Raw genomic sequence first — 22,395 nt, 5'->3', positions numbered from 1 at the left:
TCAAAACCAGACAGCAGCTGTGTGTTGGGCCAGTTAAATGTGTATATTTAAGTGTTAATGTTATGTCCAAGTGAGTGGCTGCGGCCTCATTCAGTTACAAGTTAATTCTGAAGATTACAAAAAATAATCAACCAGTACATCCTACTTGACTAATATGTCCAGAAAAAACTAAACAAGTTATGATTGTTGTGTGGATAAAACATTCAACTACATTACTTCACTCACATTTGGTGGCAATTTCCATATTTAAGTGGTACATTCAATCAAGTTTGATCTGATTTGTTTTGCTTGTCCTAATTCGGACTCATCCAGTCTCCCCATTGTATCCTAAATGTACATTTTCAATCTAAAATGAAGTGGCAAGATAGCAGACAGATGCTTCTTTATACAATAGCCAAGGTTTCTTTATGTACATAGCCTTCTGTATACTGTATGTGTGTTTGTCCTTTTCCAGGAAGTGTTTGTTTGAACAGATGATTGATTCATATCAGAGATTGTAAATGAATCACAAAGAGAAATCAAATGTTTTTTTTTACTTTGCTTTATCATCAAGCCATCACTCAGAGAAAGTGTAATGAGATCAGCTTCCAAACAACTCTCTTCGCAGTCGGCCCTCTTCTCCGCCCTCTGGGTGACATGATAAGCGCAGACCTCATTAGTCTTTTTAATTGGTCCAAAACGGTTGTAGTTACTGTAGCCAGTCTGTGGTCTGGCCACATGCCAGGCTAAAGTAAACCGACCCAATGGAAACACTGCACAGGCCGACCAACAGATCACAGATTGCAACATTGAGCTTGACAAACACACAGCTTCATTTCTAATTTAAAAGGGACAGTTCACCCCAAAATCCATAAGAATTGTTTATACACGTTTCTGTTGTGCTTTCTATAAATCTAGATTGTTTTGGTGTGAGTTGCTGAGCTAGCTTGAGTTACAGCTCAGCCGATGTGGACGCCATTACTGTTTACATCGCACGCTGTCACAAGAACAAGCCAAATAATACAAATGTGAGCCTGCAAAATATTTCTCATGGACCAGCTTTGTTTGATCTTTTTAATCACACAAGTGATCCATATCCAAACACATCTACTCCCTTCCCTTGACAGCTTGTTGGCCGTCCCTTTTGCCCACAAAACTTTGACCTGACTCCAAAGTGCCAAATCATCAAAAAGCAGGTTTTCATCAGCTGTTCAAAAGAAATGATTCTTCCCAAGATGAGAGCAAAACAGAACAACTTCTGAGTATGACCTTTAGCCATTCGAGGCCTTTGTTTTCTGTTAATCTACCTTTTTTGGTAATGTTCATTTGGGAAGCTGTGTGTGTGTGTGTGTGTGTGTGTGTGTGTGTGTGTGTGTGTGTGTGTGTGTGTGTGTGTGTGTGTGTGTGTGTGTGTGTGTGTGTGTGTGTGCGCACACACCCTGGCGTCTATAGCTTGTGGGGAATCCATCAAAGCTTATCAATTTAAGTAAACATGACAGAGTGGACAAAATGTCTTGTGCACCGCCAGACCTGCTATCTAACCACAAGCCATATCTGTGATGATGGACTGATGTGGCGCTAGCTTGGACTCACCAGAGACTGAGTGTGAGAGTGGGAGCGTATGTATGGGCACACACACACACACACACACACACACACACACACACACACACACACACACACACACACACACACACACACACACACACACACACACACACACACACACACACACACACACACACACACACACACACACACACACACACACACACACACACACAAACACATACATCAATAGGTGTACACATGTAAACACTCAGTAAGCACATACTCAAGTTACCTTTAACATGGCCCTTGTATCTCTCACAGGAGTACTACCTATACAGTATATGAAAAGTTGACCTATCGCACAATCATAAATGAGCAGGCACAGTCATAATTCATATAGGAATTTATAGCTGTTATTTATTGGCTGATGTTTGGTGGGGCTCATAGTTTCTCCTGTGAGTTGAGCAGAAAAGAGATGCTTACTGTACAGGACAAGCCTCTTTTTATGGTGGATGAGATCAGAGGAGAGTTAAGGAGGGCTGAGGGAGATTTATTAGTAATGCTAGCTAATAGTTCATGATCTGTATATTATCATGGCTCCCCTCCGTGTTAGGATATAATTCTTTGTTAAGCATGAACCGTACTTTTTCAAATAAAGTTATAAAAATCTGAAAATGAACAAACTTGTTTGGAGCTTTTTTGACTGCTTTGAGGTTTTTTGCATATGTGTGTTGAGGTCAGCCTGTGTGTTTCTCCACTTGTTACAACACCACTGATAAGCAGGGTAAACACCCATGCACTGTTTGCTCCCCTACCATGGTCATGTGATCAAAAACACTGATGAGAGGGTGTGTGTTTGTCTGTATGAATTTGAGTGAGTATGATATAGTGCTTAATGTCCATCTCTCCGTTTTCCGACACCGTCTGCTCCTTCCTTGAGGTGCGGCTCCTGCACTGTCTGGACATTTGGCTTTAAGAACGAAAAATCCCCAACATTGATAACCTTTTCCCCCTCCGTTCAGTTCCTGGGTCAAAGGTCATGGCTGCAGTGCCTCAGCTGATTTGGCAGATTGACAGTGTGTGTAGTGGCACTGGATGGTATACAGTATGGAGCTGTTTCAAGCCACGTCTCCATCACTTTCCATCCCCTCTCCGTCTTCAACAACTGACTGTGTGTGTGTGTGTGTGTGTGTGTGTGTGTGTGTGTGTATGTGTGTGTGTGTGTGTGTGTGTGTGTGTGTGTGTGTGTGTGTGTGTGTGTGTGGTCATTAACCCCATGGTAACCTATAAGGTGGTCTTTCACTCACTCTGGACCCTTTTAGACCACCAAAGGAGTGATAAATGTTTCTCCATCTCATCTTAACCGGGTCATATCAAAGTTTTCTAGATTTCTGAGTTCTTAGTCACTGCTGCCTAGCTCCAGTCACTTACAGTCCTGTTATCTGTATGATAACAAGCTACAATCAGTGCCAGTTAAATAAGCTTAGCACAAAGAATGCTAACAGGCGGAAGCAGTTAGCCTGGCTCTGTTGAACAGACAAAATAAAATGCCCTAAAATGTCCTGTTTTTCTTTTTAAAAATGCAAAATTAAAAAGTGTGAAAACGACAATTGTAGCATGGGCTATATGCTACACTTCAGTTAAGCTAGTTGTTTAACCAAGCTAACATTAGCTTGTGAGTTGACTCACTAAACTATGTAGTCACATCCGTCACAGTTGTTAGCTGTCGAGGTTCTTAAGTGGGACTCTCAATCCTGATGGTAAAAACAACTGTCTTTCAAATAATTCATGTCCTAATTGGTTTATTGTACAACAATCTCTCAGTAGGTTTACTTGTAAACATGAACAAACAGATAAAACACTGTCTGATGGAAAACTTTGTCAAATAGCTATAGATCACAGGTTGGGTTCATTATGTTGAATTACGACTCCTAATACCTATAGATTATCCTTTGTGTGACATATCCTTTTTCAGTGTTTAGGTTTTGCCGCTTCCTGCTGCCACAGTGTACTTGAAGTTATCAGTAGTTGTAGTCTAAGCTAGAAGTGTATGACGTCCGAGTAAAATTATTTGAAATATCTCCAAGGTCTGTGCTGGGTCAGACCTTTGTGACTACAACAGTTTAGAAAGATATGCAAGATGGTATCTACGTTTGTGCTGACTTGGCAAAACAAGGCACACAATGACAATGATTTTAGGTGCTGCTAGTGACAGTCTGAATACACAATTGAAATGTGATAATAAAAATGTAATGGTACAAAAGTTGGCACAAACAATAACACAGGAATTCTGGGTGGTACAGCCAAAGATACACTATGACCTGAAAATCTTTCCTTTTGTTCCTTCTTCTGCTCATCCTCTAAATTCCTGTGTGTGTGTTTGTTAGCAATAATAACAAAATAAACAATCTCTGTAAAGCTCATGCTAGAAGATTGTGGGCCGGGAAGGGACCGTAGGCTACTGTAAAATAATTATAATATAGTCTGAAATGAAACCATCTGCATGCTGTTCAGATCTTATACGACAGAGAGACCCTGATGCTATAGGTTTGATGGACTAAGGCTGTTATTATAGCCCTGTCTCAGTATCCCATCTTGAAAACATCAAACAGTAAAGAGTAAAACCTTTACTCAAGCTCATCCTTGGCTTTTTTTAGTTTGTTTGTTTGTAGCCTTTATTTAACCAGGTTAAAAATCCCAGTGCTTAAAACTCTGAAACTACTATACTTTGTGTGCATTAAACTGATTTCCGAAAGCTTTGGAAGCGTTATCTGTGCTTTCAGGAAGACAAAGCAGAACATCAAGGACGATTTTGCCCTATAAAACTTGTAGGAAGTATTAGAAATAAGGAAAGGGAACCAAGAGCATGAGATAGGGGAACAGCAACATTTAGGATGTGGTCATGGCTGTCCTACTGCTAAGTCACATGAAGGTTTTGATGGTTTGAAAGGGGACGATGATACCCAGAGCCCCGGGGCCCTTGCCAACACAAACCCTGCTTTCAACCAAACAGTCCCCCACAATCCTTTGCTCCAAGTAGGGCAGGGGAGAGGAGGGGGTCAGTGAGAGTCTGAGCAGGACGGAGGAGGGACACACCGGCGCCATGGCGATCCCTAAGACAACTTATCTCCTCTCTCACAATGATAGCGACTGTCAAAATCACTGCCAAGATACATAGCCAGCCAGGAACTGGTTAACTCTGCCTCGTCCAATCAGAGCTGGGGTCTCAGTCTTTCCCCACCTCAGCCAGCTCTATGGGACTAAAGCTCCACAAACACACTATCTCAGGCTAATTGCTCTCTAACAGGTTCAGTTGAATTCAGATTTATTGGAAGAAGTGACAGGAAATCATCACTACATCACATTTACATCTAAGAACATTTGCATTAATGTAACACATGTTGGTGGTGCAATATTATTTACCTTGTATTTCTGTGTATAGGCTAAATTAAGAAATCAATCTGGAATCTTCTTTTTAACTTGCAAGATAAATGTACTCAAAAAATGACTAATTTAGCTTAAGTTACTAAGCTCTTATATTAGACACTGTTTGGTTATGTTATCAATTTCATGTACAATGTATATGATCTATCTATAATCTACCTAATAAAAATAAAATGATGCAGACATCTGTTTCTAGCAGGCTACTATTTGTTGTGAATTGTCGCCACCATGCGGTATTCATCGTTATCTCAGGTCAGGCAAAGTCAAGTGGACTATCTCATCTTCCAAGAGGTCACATGATGATTCGAAAGCTATCTAAAAGTAAACAAAAAAAAACGAATACATTTAAAAAATATATTTAACATTTTTAAATGTTCAGATGCATTACAAAAACCAGAAAGTATAAACCAATATCTAACAAAAAAACTAAACAATGTGATACTAATACACCTAAGTGTGCATTTACATTGCATCTGTAAAGCATTGTACTAAGCTTTTTTACACTAAATAATAACTTAATTTACCTTAAAGTGATTGATATAAAAATTCACCGATAGTGCCTCAGGAGTCCATGCATATCGTTTAACCCTTTAACAGCCAGCGCCACCATTTGGTAGTGCACATTTTGTCTCTTGAAGCGTACATCTGTAAAGCTTCGTGCAGGATCAGGAAACTTTGTGAAACCGCGCTATTAAAACAAACATGGATATTGCTATTTTACTGTAATGGCCACTAAATAATAACTGTACTTACCTTAACCCTCCTGTTATCCTCAGATTTACTTTACAACCTTTATCCTCTGGGGTCAATTTGACCCCAGTAGTTTAAAACTTAAGACAATGATCATATTCCAAATTTTAACCAAAATGTATGTCTATGGTGCTTTAGGTATCTTAGTTGACTACCTAAATAACCATTTAAATAAAACATTACCCCGACCTTCCCCCCCACAGACCCCTTTATACATCCAGAATTCCTATTATGTGACTATCAAAAATACATATATCACCATAAAATCTCACTGACTGAAATAAAATGTTAAAGTAAGATATTTTTGAAGTTGTTAAAGGACCAATAACTAAAGCAGAGGGTAGTTTTTTTTTACAATGATACATTTGCATGCAATAGTCACCTCAATATCATCCTACACAATCAACACAAATATGTGTAAAATGTTGAAAACAGCCTGGGGTCAAATTGACCCCAAGGAACACCGATGCGTACAAAGTGCGTACAGGACATTTAAAAAAGATCTTCATGTTCATTTTCATGTTCCCATTAGTCCTCACTAAATTAGGAAAAGTCACGAAATACTAAGCAAAAAATTAAATGTGAACCATTTTTTTAGATACATAAAACATTGAATGGGGTCAAATTGACCCCAAGGATAACAGGAGGGTTAAGTGATTAATTGCACTGTATGGGTAAATGCATGATTGGTGCTATTGATATAATAATTTACTTGACTTCAGTAATACAGCTGATAGTGCCTCAGGAGTCCATGCATATCGGTTAAGCTGAGGTATATTTAACTGTAGGAACTGTTATTTGGTCAGATAAGCTCCATGTGCTCCGCAAACATTTCTTGAAAGGTAAACGGAATTTAGTCCGAGAAAAAAGGGTAGTTCCCTGACCGGGAATCGAACCCGGGCCGCGGCGGTGAGAGCGCCGAATCCTAACCACTAGACCACCAGGGACCGTTGTGAAACGAAAAGATATTTTTATTTTTAAACCTCGTTCCGTTTAATACGTTTCCAATATTGTTTGTGGACGCTTATCTAGACCTTGTATATCGACCAACACTCTTTAATACATCTCACCTACGCTAATTTAAGACGTAAACGTATTACCTGGAATTGAGCTAGACCTAGCTGTTAGTAAAGTCAGGCTTGTGTTGAGCTAATGTTTATACAGCGCACAAGACACCAGAGGGCGTAGTTAAGGAAGGCTTCATTTTGATATTAAGCTGGTGGAGGTGGAGGATGCACGCAAGGTAACGTTATGTGGGCATTTTGGCTACCTGTTTTTCTGTCTAATTGAACGTTTAAATGCGTTGTTGTACATACATGTTGAGCTTCAGCGTAAGGCCAGGTTGCATGGATAGGAATACCATATTTTAAGAGGAAGCGTTAGCGCCTGGACCGAATAAAAATATCCTTACCATCTCCACCAGGTTGCTATTGTCTGTAAACAACGTAGCTAGCTCGCCAGTTAGCATCAGCTGTTAAATCAGCTGGAAAGGTGAACCTTGTTCACAGTGCTTGTTTGCTTAAACCTGACGGTCGCACATCTTGCTTTAACATTAGCACAACAGGATATCTGTCGTTTGCCGCTGCACCTTAAGAAGAGGCTGAAATCTGGTCAACAGGAATTCCCATTGAGCGAGCTGCTACACTGAAGAATGTAGCTAGGTGGGGTGTAACCGTTGCTTCAAATTAGCATTTCCTCTATAGCCATTTACATGTTATATATCTATTTGAGGCTGCACATAGGTGAACTGCTAATGCTTTTCTTGTTGTTCACGGTGTGCGCCATGCGTGTTATCGATTGTTTCGTTTCTCGCTTTATGCTGCATGTTTGTATCTACTGGATTCCAGAAGCATAATTACATAATAAAACGCATGTTTACTGAGGCAGTGTTAACAAGTAGCAGATGTGTCTTCCCTCTGCAGCACAGTGATGCATTTTCCATTCCGTCTGTTGGTCAGCTGAGTGGCCTGACATGCTTGTTATAGGATGCTTTCATCGCCCTCCACTTAGGCTGATGAGGATTCAGTATCATTTATATGGTGTTTGCCTTGTAGTGAGTTGAGTGAGAAGGCTCCCTGCAAATCCCACTGTTTAAATTCTCTGCAGGACAAGAAAGAAGAGGTGATCTTCCAAAGTATGCTGTGGATGTTTGTATGGATGCCCCTGACTGCATGCTGATTTAACACCCTGGACTGATGGAAAAGAGAGACAGGAAGCCGGGATATTTTGCCAGGTAAGGCCCCTTGGTGACTGTGTATGTTTGTTTTTATTTGATGTCATTTATTTGCATTCAAATTATGTATTTTCCATGCAGCTAAACACCATTTTGCATGTTTCCTGTGCTTTCTTTTTAATGTATGTTTTATGAAGTACATTTTGTTTAAGAATAACACATTTACCCGAGTGCTTTACAATTTGTTCAAAGTCTATCATTATAACTGGAAAATATATGTGCAGAATTAGAACTGTAGATGCATTAAATTTAATATCTTTGCCTATCTGCTGCAAATAAATCCTGTAATTTGTTATTCTCTATTAACATTACAGACCAATTACAGTGTCAGGTTTCTTCCTAAATGCTCTCCAGTTAACAGACGTCTCATTAGCTCAAAAGTTAATAAATGATCAAATGTTTCCTTGCTGAAACGGACAATAATATTTCTGCTGTTGTGATATTTTTTATTTGACTCAGCCCAGATATCACATGCTGAAGTTTAAAGTCCAAAATGTCAGTATGAACTAGTCCCCCTCAGTGACAGTGCGGCTTTGTGCCGCACGGCCATGCGTACCTTGACAAACTGCTGTAAAGGTGCATTAACTAATATATTAGTCTAACCTTTTCTTAATGAAGTGTCGGCACAGTTAAGTCACCTGTCTGTGAGCGGCACCCAGCCGACACAGCCTTGTATAATCCGAGTCATGCGTCAGAGTTTCTTGACCCACATTGTTGATGTCGGCAGTAAAATTGAATTTTGGTAGCATTGTGAAACATGATAGCAGGAAATGTGTGGAAAGAGGATTGTCACGGCTACGGTGCATGGATTGACAATAAATTGGGGGGTTATGGTTAAAGATCAGAGATATTTTTTTTAGGTCAACACAGATTAGACGTCACTATTTAGAGAATGAATGTCACAGTGGATAAAAGAGATAAAGTGGTGTACTACTCTGTCTAAAGAACGTTAAACCACACTGCAATCTGCTAAATGTCTGCAAAAACATTACGTTATAGAATGAGAAACATAAACAAGATTTGTCTCGATTTATGAATTCAAATGGGTGAACATTGATTATATGTAAATAACGGCTCCGATGTTGAACAGTCAACATATAAAGTGTATCAAAAACTGAATATATTAGTTGATTTATGGATAAGCAGAAGTCATCCAGTCAATGTTGGCTTGTGATAAATGATCTACGATAGAATGAAGCCTAACGGCCTTTTTCTCTATCTTATTATGTCTCAGGTTACTTGTTCAAGCTATGCTGACAGCCTGGTACAAACCTGCAATTTGTCTTGTGTTTTATTAATGAGATTGTCTTAAATTCAAACTATTATTTTGAAGGCATCAGATATCACTTGCTCTCTAATAACGAGGTAAGCAGTGCAATTGATCCTAATGGGATTGCAGGCTTTAACCTGAGTTAGAGGAGGGGTTCTCCTGCAGAGGCAGTGTGTATATCTGTGGCTGCAAAACAACAGTGGAAATGTGCTGGATGGAAACCGCAGATATGAACAGTCCTCCTCAGCTTTACATACAAATAGATGTTTTGCCTGCGTGTACAGAATGTGAACATTTCAGGAAGTAAAATCGGCCTTATCTCTCAACACGACCCCTCTATAACATGTAGCTCGGCTGCTTTTTGCACCATATGCTGCCTCACTTCCTGACCAATGGAGGAAGGGTCAATGTTGAGCTTACACATGCCATAACAAGTATTGTTTACCCATTATAGACTTTTTCATGTTATATTGTTTTAGGACAGTGGAACGGTATTCATGCCGTTAGAACTGCACAAAAGAAAAACAACTCTTTAATGTTAAAGTTGGAATAATTATACCAACCTGATCTAATTTAGGTAGAAAATGAACCCCTTTAAAATTACACACAACAAAATGTTAAAAATAAGATCAGTCCTTCAACACATCTTTACATTTGCTTATTGCAGGCTGTGCACACACACTTGAGATTGAAGCTCATTGCAACTCTGAACGAGCTCCACAGCGTCCATAGAGAGACACTCGCATGAATTAGCGGTCGTCGTGGTGATTTCACTCCTCACAGCTTAATGGCTGTAGAGAAAAATAACACAACGCTTTGAAGAAGCCTCTAGAAAATTAGGGGTTAAATGTGTGTGGCTGTACAGAAAAATCCTGAAGCAAAACGTATTTCCATACCATTGTTTTCGAGCAAAACAAGTTAAACAATAGACAACATAACGACCAAGCAAATCCGGAATTTCTTAAAAAATTAATAATATTTGTTGTAGTAGCGGAGGCCAAATGTATTGGGTCTTTTTTAATCCATGCTAGCAACAACTACTCTCCCTGGGCTGTATATTCAAATAAAATAAAATTGCAACATCTACCTTGCATTCAATAATAATATCACGTGAAAACTACACGTGTACCAAACATAAAAACAATAATTAGACTTTAAATTGATTGAAAGGTAACCAAAACAACAACACTAGTCTCAGATCATGTGAACATCCATATTGCAAAAACATAAATGATTGTTGCCAATGTGCATATTTACTAAAGGGGTGTGAGTATTTATGGAATTAGTTCATATTTGTATTTGATGTTTGTTTTTGCTTTTTACTCACAATACTGTGCTTTCTCTGCCATTATGTTAATACACTGGTTACACATTTAAGATTAGAGGGGAGAGAGGAAAGTGGAACGCTAATATGAAGGCTCAATGCTCTGTGAATCCCCCAGAGTGAAACAGACGGTGCTGTTCAGACAGATTTTTGAGTTCACCACCAGATGTTCGCTGCGTCACAGACCCGAGGCTCTGGGAGAGGCCTGAACTCCGTCAGCAGCCTTATCGACCCACTCCTGCCTTCCCATTAGGGCACTTGAACATTTGAAATGCTTCTCTTTGCATTTTCCAAGGGTTTTGCAGGGCAACACTGCCCCTATCACCAAAAGCTTCGGATAAATCAATTTATATTTTTTTAACATACTCATAGGCACACTTAAGAATTCAGCTGGGCTCGTTCTGTAGATCGTACACTATCGCTAAGTGCTCCACCAACTCATGGTTCCACTGCGATGATTTCCCCCTTATTGAACCTCAGTGGGGGCTGGAGATGCCATTACATCACTGCCTCACTGCCTCACCTATCAATCATTAAACGGGGGGGGAAAGGACCGTCTGAGAGGATAATACTGCTGACACAGCAAAGTTGAGAGGGAAAGGTTAAAGCTCAATCCAATAACTTTGAGCACGAAAGCAGCACCTGGAAAGAAGGTCTGAATTCGCATAACGGAAAGTTTTGATGACATTGGATCACTAGGAGGGCATTCAAAGAGGGCAGACATCCGCCAAGGCCATTCCCTTTCTCGCAATGCTAACAAAAGTCCTAAATATTAATAATAGGGTTCTTCTTTTCCCCCTTACACCAAGTTTCATAAACATTTGAATGGTCATGTTTCCATTTTCTTCTCCAGTTCAACTCCTGTGTAGTCTACACTATACTGTATATGTTCATATATACCGTATATTGATCGCAACATTATCCGAGTTATTATGGAATAAGTTATACCATATCTGATTTAAAAGCCATTTTAGCTCCTGTGCTTTCTTTATCTTACTTACAATAAATAATGTTGTTTGTCTTGCATCCACATCAGGCTGAAGAGGCGGAGACAGCTCAAGCAGAGCCAATCAGAGAAAAGCGTGACTGATCAGAATCCCACCATCATTTCCTGTCCAGACATCCCAAATGAGGGCGACCCGCACAAAACAACGGACCTGCAGAGAATAACATCGAAGCCACCGGCCTGCCCGGGTAAGACCTGCTACGAAATCCAAAAAACCTGGAAAACTGGGGCAGCTTTGCTTGGGGGTGCTCGGGTATCTTCTGTACACGGTTGATGCAACATGAAGCAGAAAGAAGACTTATGTTGCCCCTTTCAGTATAATAAGACAGATTTGCTCTTTGTCGTTTAGTTCTTGCCCTGTAAAACAAAGGAATTCTCATCTACAGAAGTTTTGGTTTTAGGCAAACTTTACTGGGTAATGCTTACACCCACCAAGGTGAAACCAAATATCCCTACTGCTACAGAAGGATTCAGGGTTTTTGTCTTAGCTCAATTGTTTTGGTTGCCCGCTGTAAATTCCAATGTTTATACACAAGCAATATCTCAACTCGTGGTACTAGCCTACTGTTAGTGTGAGTTGTATTCCCCTGTTCTGTTTAGTGGTATGCAACATAAGGGTCATCTCTGTTCAGAACAACCTCAGCAGTTTTAAACAGGAAGTTGCATAACCTTTTATCCTGTAGTTTTTTACAGTTGATGATGACATTTAGGGCGCAGTACTCACAAAGAGTGTGAGTACTGAGAAGTGGTGCTAGTTTAAATGTAAAGTTGAAATGCTACTATGCCTTTCATTTCTGTTACTTCAAATCCAACTGAGAGCTCTACCATCTTTGCTATTTATATGACTCTTAAATGTTAAAAAGTAATCTTTTGAGCTTTCAAAAGAGAAGCATTGCTGTACTAGACCACTCATATAATTTGATAGTGACTGGATCATATCACTAGGCTATTGAACTTGAATTACATTACAGCGTTAATCCGCACATGTTGTTTTGCAGATCAGTGCAATTTTCCCTTTTTTGTTAAGGGACAGGGAAAAAATCATTAGCTCTTATATATTATTACCTTTTTATATTTCCTTTTTTTTTTCTCGTTTAGTTTCAAAATATCTTTTAGGTGAGCTTTTATCATTTATTTTTCATGACTCAACTGTCATTGCATCCAAAAATAAATGAGGACATTGAGAATTAATATTTGTAATGTATCAATGTCTGTATAAGCTAATTGTCCGAACACAGTATAACTTCATATTTGCCAAACACTGGACCTAATCTAACTTGCATTTTGTCTTGCCTTTTGTCAGTGTGTGCTACATCATGCATGCTATCATGTTGCTGGTTTTGTTTGTACCACAAACTGTTACTGACTCCTTCATGTTGACAGTGATAATGGACTTCAGTCATGTTTGAGCAGGCGAGCCAGCTGTGTAAACTGCTGTATTTGTTTCAATTAGACCACAACATTGTTGGCTGCAGCCCATTCAATAAAATGTTTAGCAAATAACAGACAAATGAAACGGAACGCGTTAAACTAGATGGGCTTTCCGGAAAAAGGCCATAGCCTGAAATGAGTCATAGCAAATTACCAGTCACAGTTTGAATGTAATAAATAAGCGACAGTGTTCATAAAAATGACAGGGGTCTTTAAAGTGAAGAGGGGCTGGAGTCTCACTGTCTCGTGCTTAGTCATGCTCTCTGTGTCCATGGTGGAGCAGCAGGGTAATTTAGCATTCAGGGAGTGGTGCGCTAATAGCTTCTGTGTTCTTGGCGAGAAGAAAATGCTGACTGTGGGGCTTGTCTACTACAAGGGTCAAATTGTGTGTGCGTGTGTGAGTTTGATAACTGCCTCAGCATGTGTGGGCCAGTGTTTTTAGACCTGATAATGATAGAGGAAAAACAAGCACTGGTATTGACTTAAAAAGCAGTAAACCACGGGATACTTGGGAGTCATCTCTAGTGGGTTTTCTTTACCCTCCTTTTACTGTTTGTTGTGGTAACTTAAATCTATATGCCAGCAACCACTGTATAAGATGGACGGAATGAAACCATATATGAATTGCCTGAAGGAATAATTCGATGTTTTCCTCATATGACATCTGTTTGCATTTGTCGTTAGTCTTTACAATACTGTTTTCATTTCTCTCTTTTAGAAAATGGCTGTAAAAGTACCAATCGGGCAAAGAAGGAAAAGCAGAGGCCACCAGGGACAGTGGAGTTCACTGTGAGTAAAACAGTGAAAGCTCATCAAAATAACACACTGACTTATTAACAGAAAGGTTATATTTTGACGATCTGTATATCTTGTTACAGGTGGGAGCTAATGATTCCCTCAACAGCATTGCACTCAATTTCAACGTCACCCCGAACAACCTGGTCCAGCTGAACAAGCTCTTCTCCCGCAGTGTGTACCCCGGGCAGGTGAGACCCTCCACAGTAACATGAACATCTGCCTTATTGTTGCTAAGACTGGCTCACCGTCTGCTGTCCCTCGTCATCATCATTACAGAAGCTGTTCGTCCCCGATGTGAGCCAATCAGAAACAGAGCTGAAGTCCTCGAGTTCCACTGATCCCGCCTTCAGAAATGGCTTATCAGAGAAAGCATCACATGTAAGTAGAAAGTGATTCATTATGTTGTGCAGACTACAATCAGTTTAAATTAGCCATTAAGGGACCAATTTCTTATGCTTTCTATTTAAATGATGACTATAAAACGTTCACAAAAAAAGGCCACAAAAAATACTTCACTTACTTCTTTCTACTTAACTAGAGTACTAGAAGTAGAAGTAATAGTGTGTCTTCCACCAAGTACTTCAGGATTAACACATTGGTTTATTAGATAACATAGCAAGTTTCTGTTTGTTTTCAAGTCAGAAAATAAATATTATTTGATTTTAATCAAACAGAAAAGTCATGAACCTTAATTTAAAAGCAGCAGCGTACCTGCTGTTTTTATGAGTTTGCTCAATATATATGGTGCATTAAAACTAAACACTGCTTCTCCATGTATAGTTTTGACATGTAGGTCATTTAAATAAATCATCATCTGACAGACAAGTCAAACAGTCTGTTTCTGGACACTACAGTGATACCAAGAGCTAAACGCTGTGATGGCCTGACACCTCTGAATCTGAACCGTAAAGGTCAAAGGTTGACGAAAGCTGAAAACACACATTGATTAAACACAAAAAAACAAGCTGTACTGAATTCAAGCACGACATTAAGGTCTGTCCTTTTAACTTCCTTCAGGATGGCATTTCAAACGGCAAGTCAGCAAAGTCCCTCCGGCATGATCTCTCCCCAAACTCAGAGGACGAGAGCCCGGCAACCGTTAAATTCATCAAGATGAGCTGCAAATATTTCACAGATGGCATGGTAAGAAGCCTAGAACATGTGACAGTGGCAGGTAATAATTCAAGAGAATGCTGAAACACTGTTCCTGAGAATATTCTGATGTTTAGAGAAGAATCAGCTGGTACCCCTCTCTGATTCAGATGTGGTTGCAGTGCCCTCATGTGTTATGTCTTCGGTGCAGGGAGTGGTGGGCGGCGTGCTGATTGTGACCCCCAACAACATCATGTTTGACCCCCACAAGTCGGACCCCCTGGTGATCGAGCACGGCTGCGAGGAGTACGGCCTGATCTGCCCCATGCAGGAGGTCGTCTCCGTGGCGCTGTACGATGACGTGTCGCGCATGAAGCTCAAAGACGCTCTGCCATCGTAAGCGCTTCAGACCGCCTCGTTTTCTAGCTTCCCTCTTCTCTAAATGTTCTTCTTACAGTCCTCTGCTCAGATTCATGCTCTGTTGTTCCTGTCTTCCAGTTTCTATTCTTCTTTTTACTCTCAATAATACTACCGTTTGTGTAAACCCTTTTCCTCTTCTCCATTCAAAACACTTTTCACGTTGGACTCAAAGTCTCATATGTCAATAGTTTTGTAGTTTTTTCATTGAATTGTTGTTTTGTTTCTCATTTATCTCTTTACTTTTGATTTACTTCTATTGTGCTTTGATCGTTTCACATCACATGTTGTTTTGTTTTGCATCATTCTTGTCATTCATAATTTTCTGTTTGGACTTTTCCTTTTTTGTTTTCCCTTTTTCATTTCACCCTGGTTTGCGGTGCGGTATGTGTGATGCCCCGTGACCCCACAGAGACCTACCCCAGGATTTGTGTCCTGTGTACAGGCCCGGAGAGTGGGAGCAACTGCCCTCGGAGCGAGATCTGAACCCCTTCAGCCGCTACGAGGCTCTTGATCCCAAGCGACCAATCGTGTTGGATGACATCGAATCAACCCTCTCAGAAACTGGTAACATCATGTCATGAAATGTCCACAGTTTAGCTGCTGTAGCGAGTACAAAGAGAGAGAAAAAAGTTCCTTTAAAACGGTGGTCACTCTGGGTTATAACTTTTAACTTGTATCTGTTTTACTCTCCACAACCAACATTTATTATGGTGCTTTGCTGGTTTATATGAATTAAATTGGCTTGGGAATTTAGACTTGAGTATCTAGATTTCCCTTTGACATACATTTGAACACATAAAGTATTTATTGGTTTACTGACAAATGATGATAAATCCTAAGGGATCAATATTTTCTATTCCTACTTTTTTTTAACTGTTTTCTGCCATTGTCGAATTTCATTTGGGGGCATGGGAGAAATGTACTGTACATAAAACATCAACAAGACACTACAAACAATACATCTCAAATAAAAGTGTGCAGATGTATTGAAATAAAATGTCTTTCTAAAAATGGCTTAATGTTCAACAAAGACCTGTTTATCGTCTTCATACCAGTGAGCACAGAGGGTGATCCGACGGAGAAGTCTCCATCAGACGAAGGCTTCACTGAGTTGGAGCCGACTGTGAACGCGAGCGCTGAAGAGGTGGAGGCGACATCCTCCAAAACTCCCAGCATCCTCAGCACGGACCAACAGGAACTAGGACCAAGCTGCTCAGGCCGGGAAGACTTTAAGGACAAGTCGATTGGTGGTAAAACTAAAGTGAAGCTGGACGATGACGAGGATGAAGGCGTCGCTCAGACCAGCTCCATTGAGGAGGGAGAGTCAACACAATCCTCTTTAGAGACTGAAAAACAGGGTAGCTTGCTGGATAATCCTACAAACCAAAAGGAAACCAAATATATACAACCTAAAGGGATAGAAGAGCTGCTAAACAGTGCACATTATGAAATAATCGAAGCACCAGTGGACCAAAACAGTAAACTGAGTCTGAAGGAGGCTTCAGAGGTTTGTGGGGGCTCGAGTCCTAAGAGACAAAGCCCTGTCAGACCAGCAGGGGGCGCTGAGCTCAGCGAGGAGGAGATACGCAAGAAAAGCTACGAGGCAGAAGTGAAGACATGGCTGCTGGAGAGGATGCATGCTCCAATAGAAGGTAATATATACATTTTTTTAATTATTTCATACCATTGGTACTGTCTTTAATTAATCTATTTATATTTAGTTTTCATTTAAATATATTCTTATTTGTTTTGTGTGTGTTGACATAAAGATATTGTTCTGTATGGTGTGTGTTTATTGAATATCAAACTAAGAAAGCATGAAAAAAAGGGGAATATATACTCTCCTGATGTGTCCTCCAGCTGACTTTGGCGCCTCCATGTGGGCTATGATAGGGACTACAATAACATTTAGGAGTGTCAAATTAAACTCTTTCTCTACTTTTGTATTTCCCCATTCTCTATAGACATGCTCTTCTCATCCAAGGAGAAGAGTAAAATCCCCCCAATGTTCCTGTGCTTCAAAGTGGGAAAGCCAATGAGGAAGTCCTTTGCCACCGCAATGACTTCTAGTCCCGCCCACTCATTTGGGGGCCGGGGTAAACAGCCGGAGTACTGGTTCGCTGTGCCACAAGAAAGGTGAGGCGATAATAGATGAAAGAATGTCTTAAACTACAATGTATTTAAGATAGGAGTGTGTATTTAACCCATCTAATATATGCTGTGTGTGTTTTAGGGTGGACCATCTGTATGCATTTTTCGTGCAGTGGTCTCCGGATGTGTACGGGAAGGAGGCTCGAGAGCAAGGCTTTATTTTGGTGGAGAAAGATGAGCTGGACATGATCGACAACTTCTTCAGTGAGGAAGCTTCTTGCAGTTGGGAGGTAAGCTCAGCCAAAAAGGAGGCAGCACCCTTGTCTTCTATTCACATCACACATTGATTTGATTTAATTTAGTTAGTAAACATATAAACAAATGCATAATGCTTTGACGAAACACCCGGCTGCCTACCAACGCTTATTGTTTAGGTGTCCCTTGATAGGCAGGCAGTCACATCATTAGCTAATGCTATCTAGATCTGATGGAAATGGACATAAAGGCGAGTGAAGTATAATCGGACTCGAGAGAGAGATCAGAGATCAGGATCAGATTCTGCTGACGGAGAACAGCAGCTCTCCCAGATCACCTCCACCAAACACACACTTAGCAATATTATCTACCTCTGGAACTAGCTAAACTACTTCGAAATATGTTTATTCTTTACTGTCGGGTCACTCATTACTGGATCACGCACTGCATGAGACCGATACTGTCAGGAGAGGGAGAGTTTCTCCAGTTTTTCACCTGATTAGCCCAGAGTAAAATGCTTTTGTGTGCACGAACTATAGGTGAACAGCAAACACCAGTTTGATGTTGGTGACAGTATGAATATCCTTAAAAAAAGTTATAGGGGGGGTGCCAAATCCGCCAGCATATTGCTTGCCTTTTATCTCCTGTATCACTTTTGCTGTAACGCTGTACATTTTCCTGATGCGACTTTGTCGTTGAATTCCTTTTTATATGCTTGTTTCCATCCCAGATCATCACCATTGACGAGGCTAAGCGCAGGCAGAGTTTCACCAGCTGTGATGCAGAACTATCAGTGGATGCACTTCCCATACTCAGTGAGGCCAGTGACCTGCTGCAGGACACGCACATGGAGAAGGTATATAATACTTTTAACCACATAAAATAAATCCAGATTCTGAAATGACGAAATATGCAAGATACTAATCCGTACGCTTCTTAATCTGATGATGTGTTTGCCCTCCAGCTTGCATGCCGCTTGCCGCCCCGTGTGCAGATCTACCCCTGGAGACTGGCCTACAGCACGGTGAAGCACGGGACCAGCCTGAAGACTCTGTACCGGAGCCTGGCAGACGTGGAGAGTCCGGTTCTGCTCGTCATCAAAGATATGGACAACCAGGTAGATAACTGTGCAAAGGGTCGTACTGTATGTGCGTGAATACGGCCACACTGGCTGAGAATACAGGAGGTAAATAACAGTCAAAGAAAATGGCCTTGTATCATAAGTAGTTGATACACAGGTGGCAAAAGAAATGTAGAGGTAGTGATATTTTAAGATTTTTACATAATAAGGCTTCAATACAGAGTATTTTTGTCCCACTCATGTCAGTCATCATATTTCACAACGTAATCCCCCCCTAAAAAATCAACTGAATCTGCCTCTTTATCACAGATATTTGGGGCTTTCTCAAGTCATCCGTTCAAAATGAGCGAACATTGCTACGGCACAGGAGAGACGTTCCTCTTCAGCTTCTGTCCTGAAATCAAGGTTTGCCTTACCATTGTTTATAATCTCAATTTAGGTATGAGGTCTCATTATTTTAATAGCGTTAACATAAATTGTTTGCTCTCATTTTCAGGTGTACCGCTGGACGGGCGAGAATTCTTACTTTGTGAAGGGAAATATTGATTCTCTGCAGATGGGAGGAGGAGGGTAAGAAGCAAATCACTAGCTATTTCACTCTGTTTTTTTTGGGGTTTACCATCAGTTCATTTCCTCTCTCCCCTCTGCAGTGGTCAGATGGGTCTGTGGCTGGACGCTGAGCTGTACCGAGGCACCACCAACAAATGCGCCACCTTCAACAACCAGCCCCTCTCCGCCCAGCGGGACTTCAACATCCACAGTGTGGAGGTCTGGACCTTCGAGTAGTCTTACCTGATCATAGGTACTCCTACATTCAACCTCTGCTCCAACACCCTCCCCCGCCCCCCCCAAGTCTATTACACGCCACTTGGAGGCAAAGCTAGCTCCCCCACAACGACACTGAACGTTCTGTGAACGGCCATCTGTAGCCTGCATCGACCTTCGGCAGGCAGGTCGGCCAGTTTGCATTTGGCTCCTTCTTCCTTCTAAGGTGGAAGTGTGTCGTTGCTCTCCGTTCATTGGCTGCCTTAGACATCCGTCAACGCCTCAAGCTTTCCCAGCATGCAAACTGCCTGACCACCATAAGAGAGGAAAGAGAGAAGAGAGAAGAGGAAGGATGCTCATGTTACTATTGAGGTAATCCCTAAAATATTTCTAGTGTGAGGAAGAACAAGGTTTCCCATTATGATGAACGTTATTTTGTGCAGGAATAATGATGTAATTAGTTTCTTTGGGAATGTACAGGATAAAGTGCTGAAGACATTTTTTTTTACGATGTTATGGATTTTAAAAGGAAGTGGAAATTGCCAGAAAGATTATTTTGGATCCTCTACTATTAAATTCATTTAAATGCAGGAAATGTTTACAATGGAAGCGTTGCACTTCCTCTGACGGCTGAGTTTAGGTGAACTTAATGAGTGTTTCATTTAATTATCTCACAACTACTTAAGTTTTAATTTCCCCAAAAGAAATCCAGGTTTGCAAAGACCAAATATGTTCCATTTTAATTTCGCATTTGTTGTGAGTTTATTTTATAAAATATTTTAGATTTTTTTATTTTAAAATTGTATTCTTATTACATTCTTTACAAAGAGTGCTCAATTTTAATGGATGTGCTTTTATAGAAAGTGTTGAATGTTTCTGTTTGTGATTGGACCTAACAAGCACTACAAATGACTGTTTTGTCAGTATTGAATTCATATCTCACGTCGACTGATTTCTATCTGTTTTTATTAATTTTGCGGTCATTGTTTAGAGCCAGTAGAAGTTAAACATGATGTCACTTTGCACTACAGGATTTATCGACAGTCATTGCTCTGTTGTGGCCTCGTGTAATTAAACATTTATTCAATGTAAAATTGTTACTTAATGCTATTTGATCACCACTATAGGTCAGCATTTGCTTTACTTAAAAATGGAAAAAGGGACAGTCTGTTTTTGCACTCTGGTAAGCCACTAACAAAAATTTCCGATCTACTAACACAGAAAATAAATGTTAATTTATATCCTTTGTGTCCGACACAGGCTTGTAGTGCATGCATTATGCAATACTGCAAATGTTTGACACCACTCAATGATACCTGCCATACTTTTCACTAATGCCAGTAATCGCTTTATGTGAAAATGAGCTTTGTGTTCTTGTGTTTTAACTGTGAATGATCCCTGAGTATTATTTCTCGTGAACCCAAAACTGCTGTGATATTACTATGGATCTATTTATTGTGTTGTTATAGCAAACACATTTAAACCTAAATAAATGTTATATATACACATATTATTAAGGGTTGTGTTGTTTATGTCTACTTTTATATATCCCATCTTATGGTTTCTTGTCGCTAATCATTGTAGGACTGTTGAAAGAGGAGTGTATTAATTTAAGTCTTAGTTTTACTGTTAGACACTGTGCCATAAGGAAGAAGCCAGTGGTGGGATCTTTCCGGGAAGTCATTCGCTGCAAAGATCTCACATTGAGAAGATGAAACACTCTGAACATGAAACTGAATTACTCTCTGCCCTAAATTAATTCAATTGAGAGGGAAAAAGGAGAAATAAATTATGAAGTTAAGATAATAGTAGAGGTTTAAGTTTGTTGAACCTTAAAATTGTTTCGATTTTCAATAAAAATATATATTTGGCTCACAGGTGTCATTTATACTGGGGACGCTGGGGACCAACCACTTTTGTAAATGGCTAATTTGCTCCCCACCGCTTTGCATTAGGATCATTTGTTAAACATGTTCTGAAAATAGCGTGCACAAAGAATTGTACACTTTGAGATTTGCACAACAGAACATGTACAATGTTGAGGACTGTTCACACTTTTTGGGTGTATTTCTGGCCACCCAAGTGGTGCAATTTGGACCTGCGACACGTTTAATATTATAATTGAATAGAGAATAGTAAAGCATATCTTGCCCCCGCTTTGCCCAGTGTAGCATAGTTACTGCACTAGGTCAAAGGCCATGAACAGGTGAGTTTTTAATGATGACTTGAAGTGGTATGCAAGTTATTATTGTATACCAAGAACTTGCAGTTGAGAGGAAATGTCTGTGATCTGACCCTTTCACATATTTAATGTTACATTTTGTTGGGGAATAATTTGCCCTGCATGTCCTCCTTCGCCTTCTGACGCAGCTGACCAACCTTGAGCAGCCGTTATCTCCTATAAGGAGGGGCTGCCCTAGCATATTGTTGATGTTGCCAGTTTATGACCGGGCAACTCTCTGTCAGAGATCGTTATTGTTGTGGGACACCTGGAACACATCCTTCTCGGGGTGTAGATGACCCCGAGCCATAAGCGACAACAACTGTGATTCAGTGTCCTCAGCTGTTTAGTCTATCTATTGAAGAATGTTGATTATTACACTCTGAACTAGTTAAAACCTCGAGCTACAGGAGGGTTCTTCAGAATTGATTGTTTGTGGCATCTCAACCCGTGTGGTCAACTCGTGGCCCGTGACATGTCTTGTGAATTCTCGGGCCGAAGCTCCAAATAAACCATCAGTGTTTGACATCAAAGCTCCAGCTGTCCATCGTGTCTCTCTTTTCTGAGTCCTGACTCCAATTGCTTCAGAAGTTTCCCCCACACATTTCATTACATTTCTTCCTCTATAATGTCACTCTATTTGTTTATTTTGGTTTAGTAAAAGATTTAAAATATTGTGTTCAA

At 40.3% G+C, this 22,395-nt stretch overlaps 1 protein-coding gene and 1 non-coding gene across 4 annotated transcripts; one reads left to right on the top strand and one right to left on the bottom strand.

The window, feature by feature from the left end:
- Positions 1–6,599: 6,599 nt before the first annotated feature.
- Positions 6,600–6,671, bottom strand: trnae-cuc. Its single transcript has one exon. It is a non-coding gene; the product is annotated as a tRNA-Glu (tRNA).
- A 256-nt stretch (positions 6,672–6,927) lies between these two features.
- On the top strand, positions 6,928–21,008 carry LOC117493131 (nuclear receptor coactivator 7). 3 transcript variants are annotated; one of them, XM_034143560.1, is made up of 17 exons: positions 6,928–6,967; positions 7,831–7,957; positions 11,588–11,745; positions 13,707–13,777; positions 13,867–13,974; positions 14,063–14,164; positions 14,804–14,929; positions 15,090–15,274; positions 15,741–15,862; positions 16,354–16,950; positions 17,263–17,434; positions 17,532–17,679; positions 18,375–18,500; positions 18,609–18,761; positions 19,035–19,130; positions 19,222–19,295; positions 19,376–21,008. In XM_034143560.1, the coding sequence occupies exons 2-17, from the start codon at positions 7,920–7,922 to the stop codon at positions 19,509–19,511; spliced, it is 2,412 nt and encodes an 803-aa protein (XP_033999451.1). In that variant the 5' UTR covers positions 6,928–6,967; positions 7,831–7,919; the 3' UTR covers positions 19,512–21,008. The 3 variants fall into 3 exon arrangements, with proteins under 3 accessions (XP_033999451.1, XP_033999449.1, XP_033999450.1); XM_034143558.1 differs by having other exon boundaries at positions 15,708–15,862; XM_034143559.1 differs by lacking the exon at positions 6,928–6,967 and adding an exon at positions 7,265–7,385 and having other exon boundaries at positions 15,708–15,862.
- Positions 21,009–22,395: the final 1,387 nt, after the last annotated feature.

Source organism: Trematomus bernacchii, unplaced genomic scaffold, assembly GCF_902827165.1.
Source record: "Trematomus bernacchii unplaced genomic scaffold, fTreBer1.1, whole genome shotgun sequence".
In the NCBI taxonomy this organism is placed as follows: Eukaryota; Metazoa; Chordata; class Actinopteri; order Perciformes; family Nototheniidae; genus Trematomus; species Trematomus bernacchii.
Note: the sequence above shows the minus strand (reverse complement) of the source record. Positions and strands in the feature narration are given on the sequence as shown.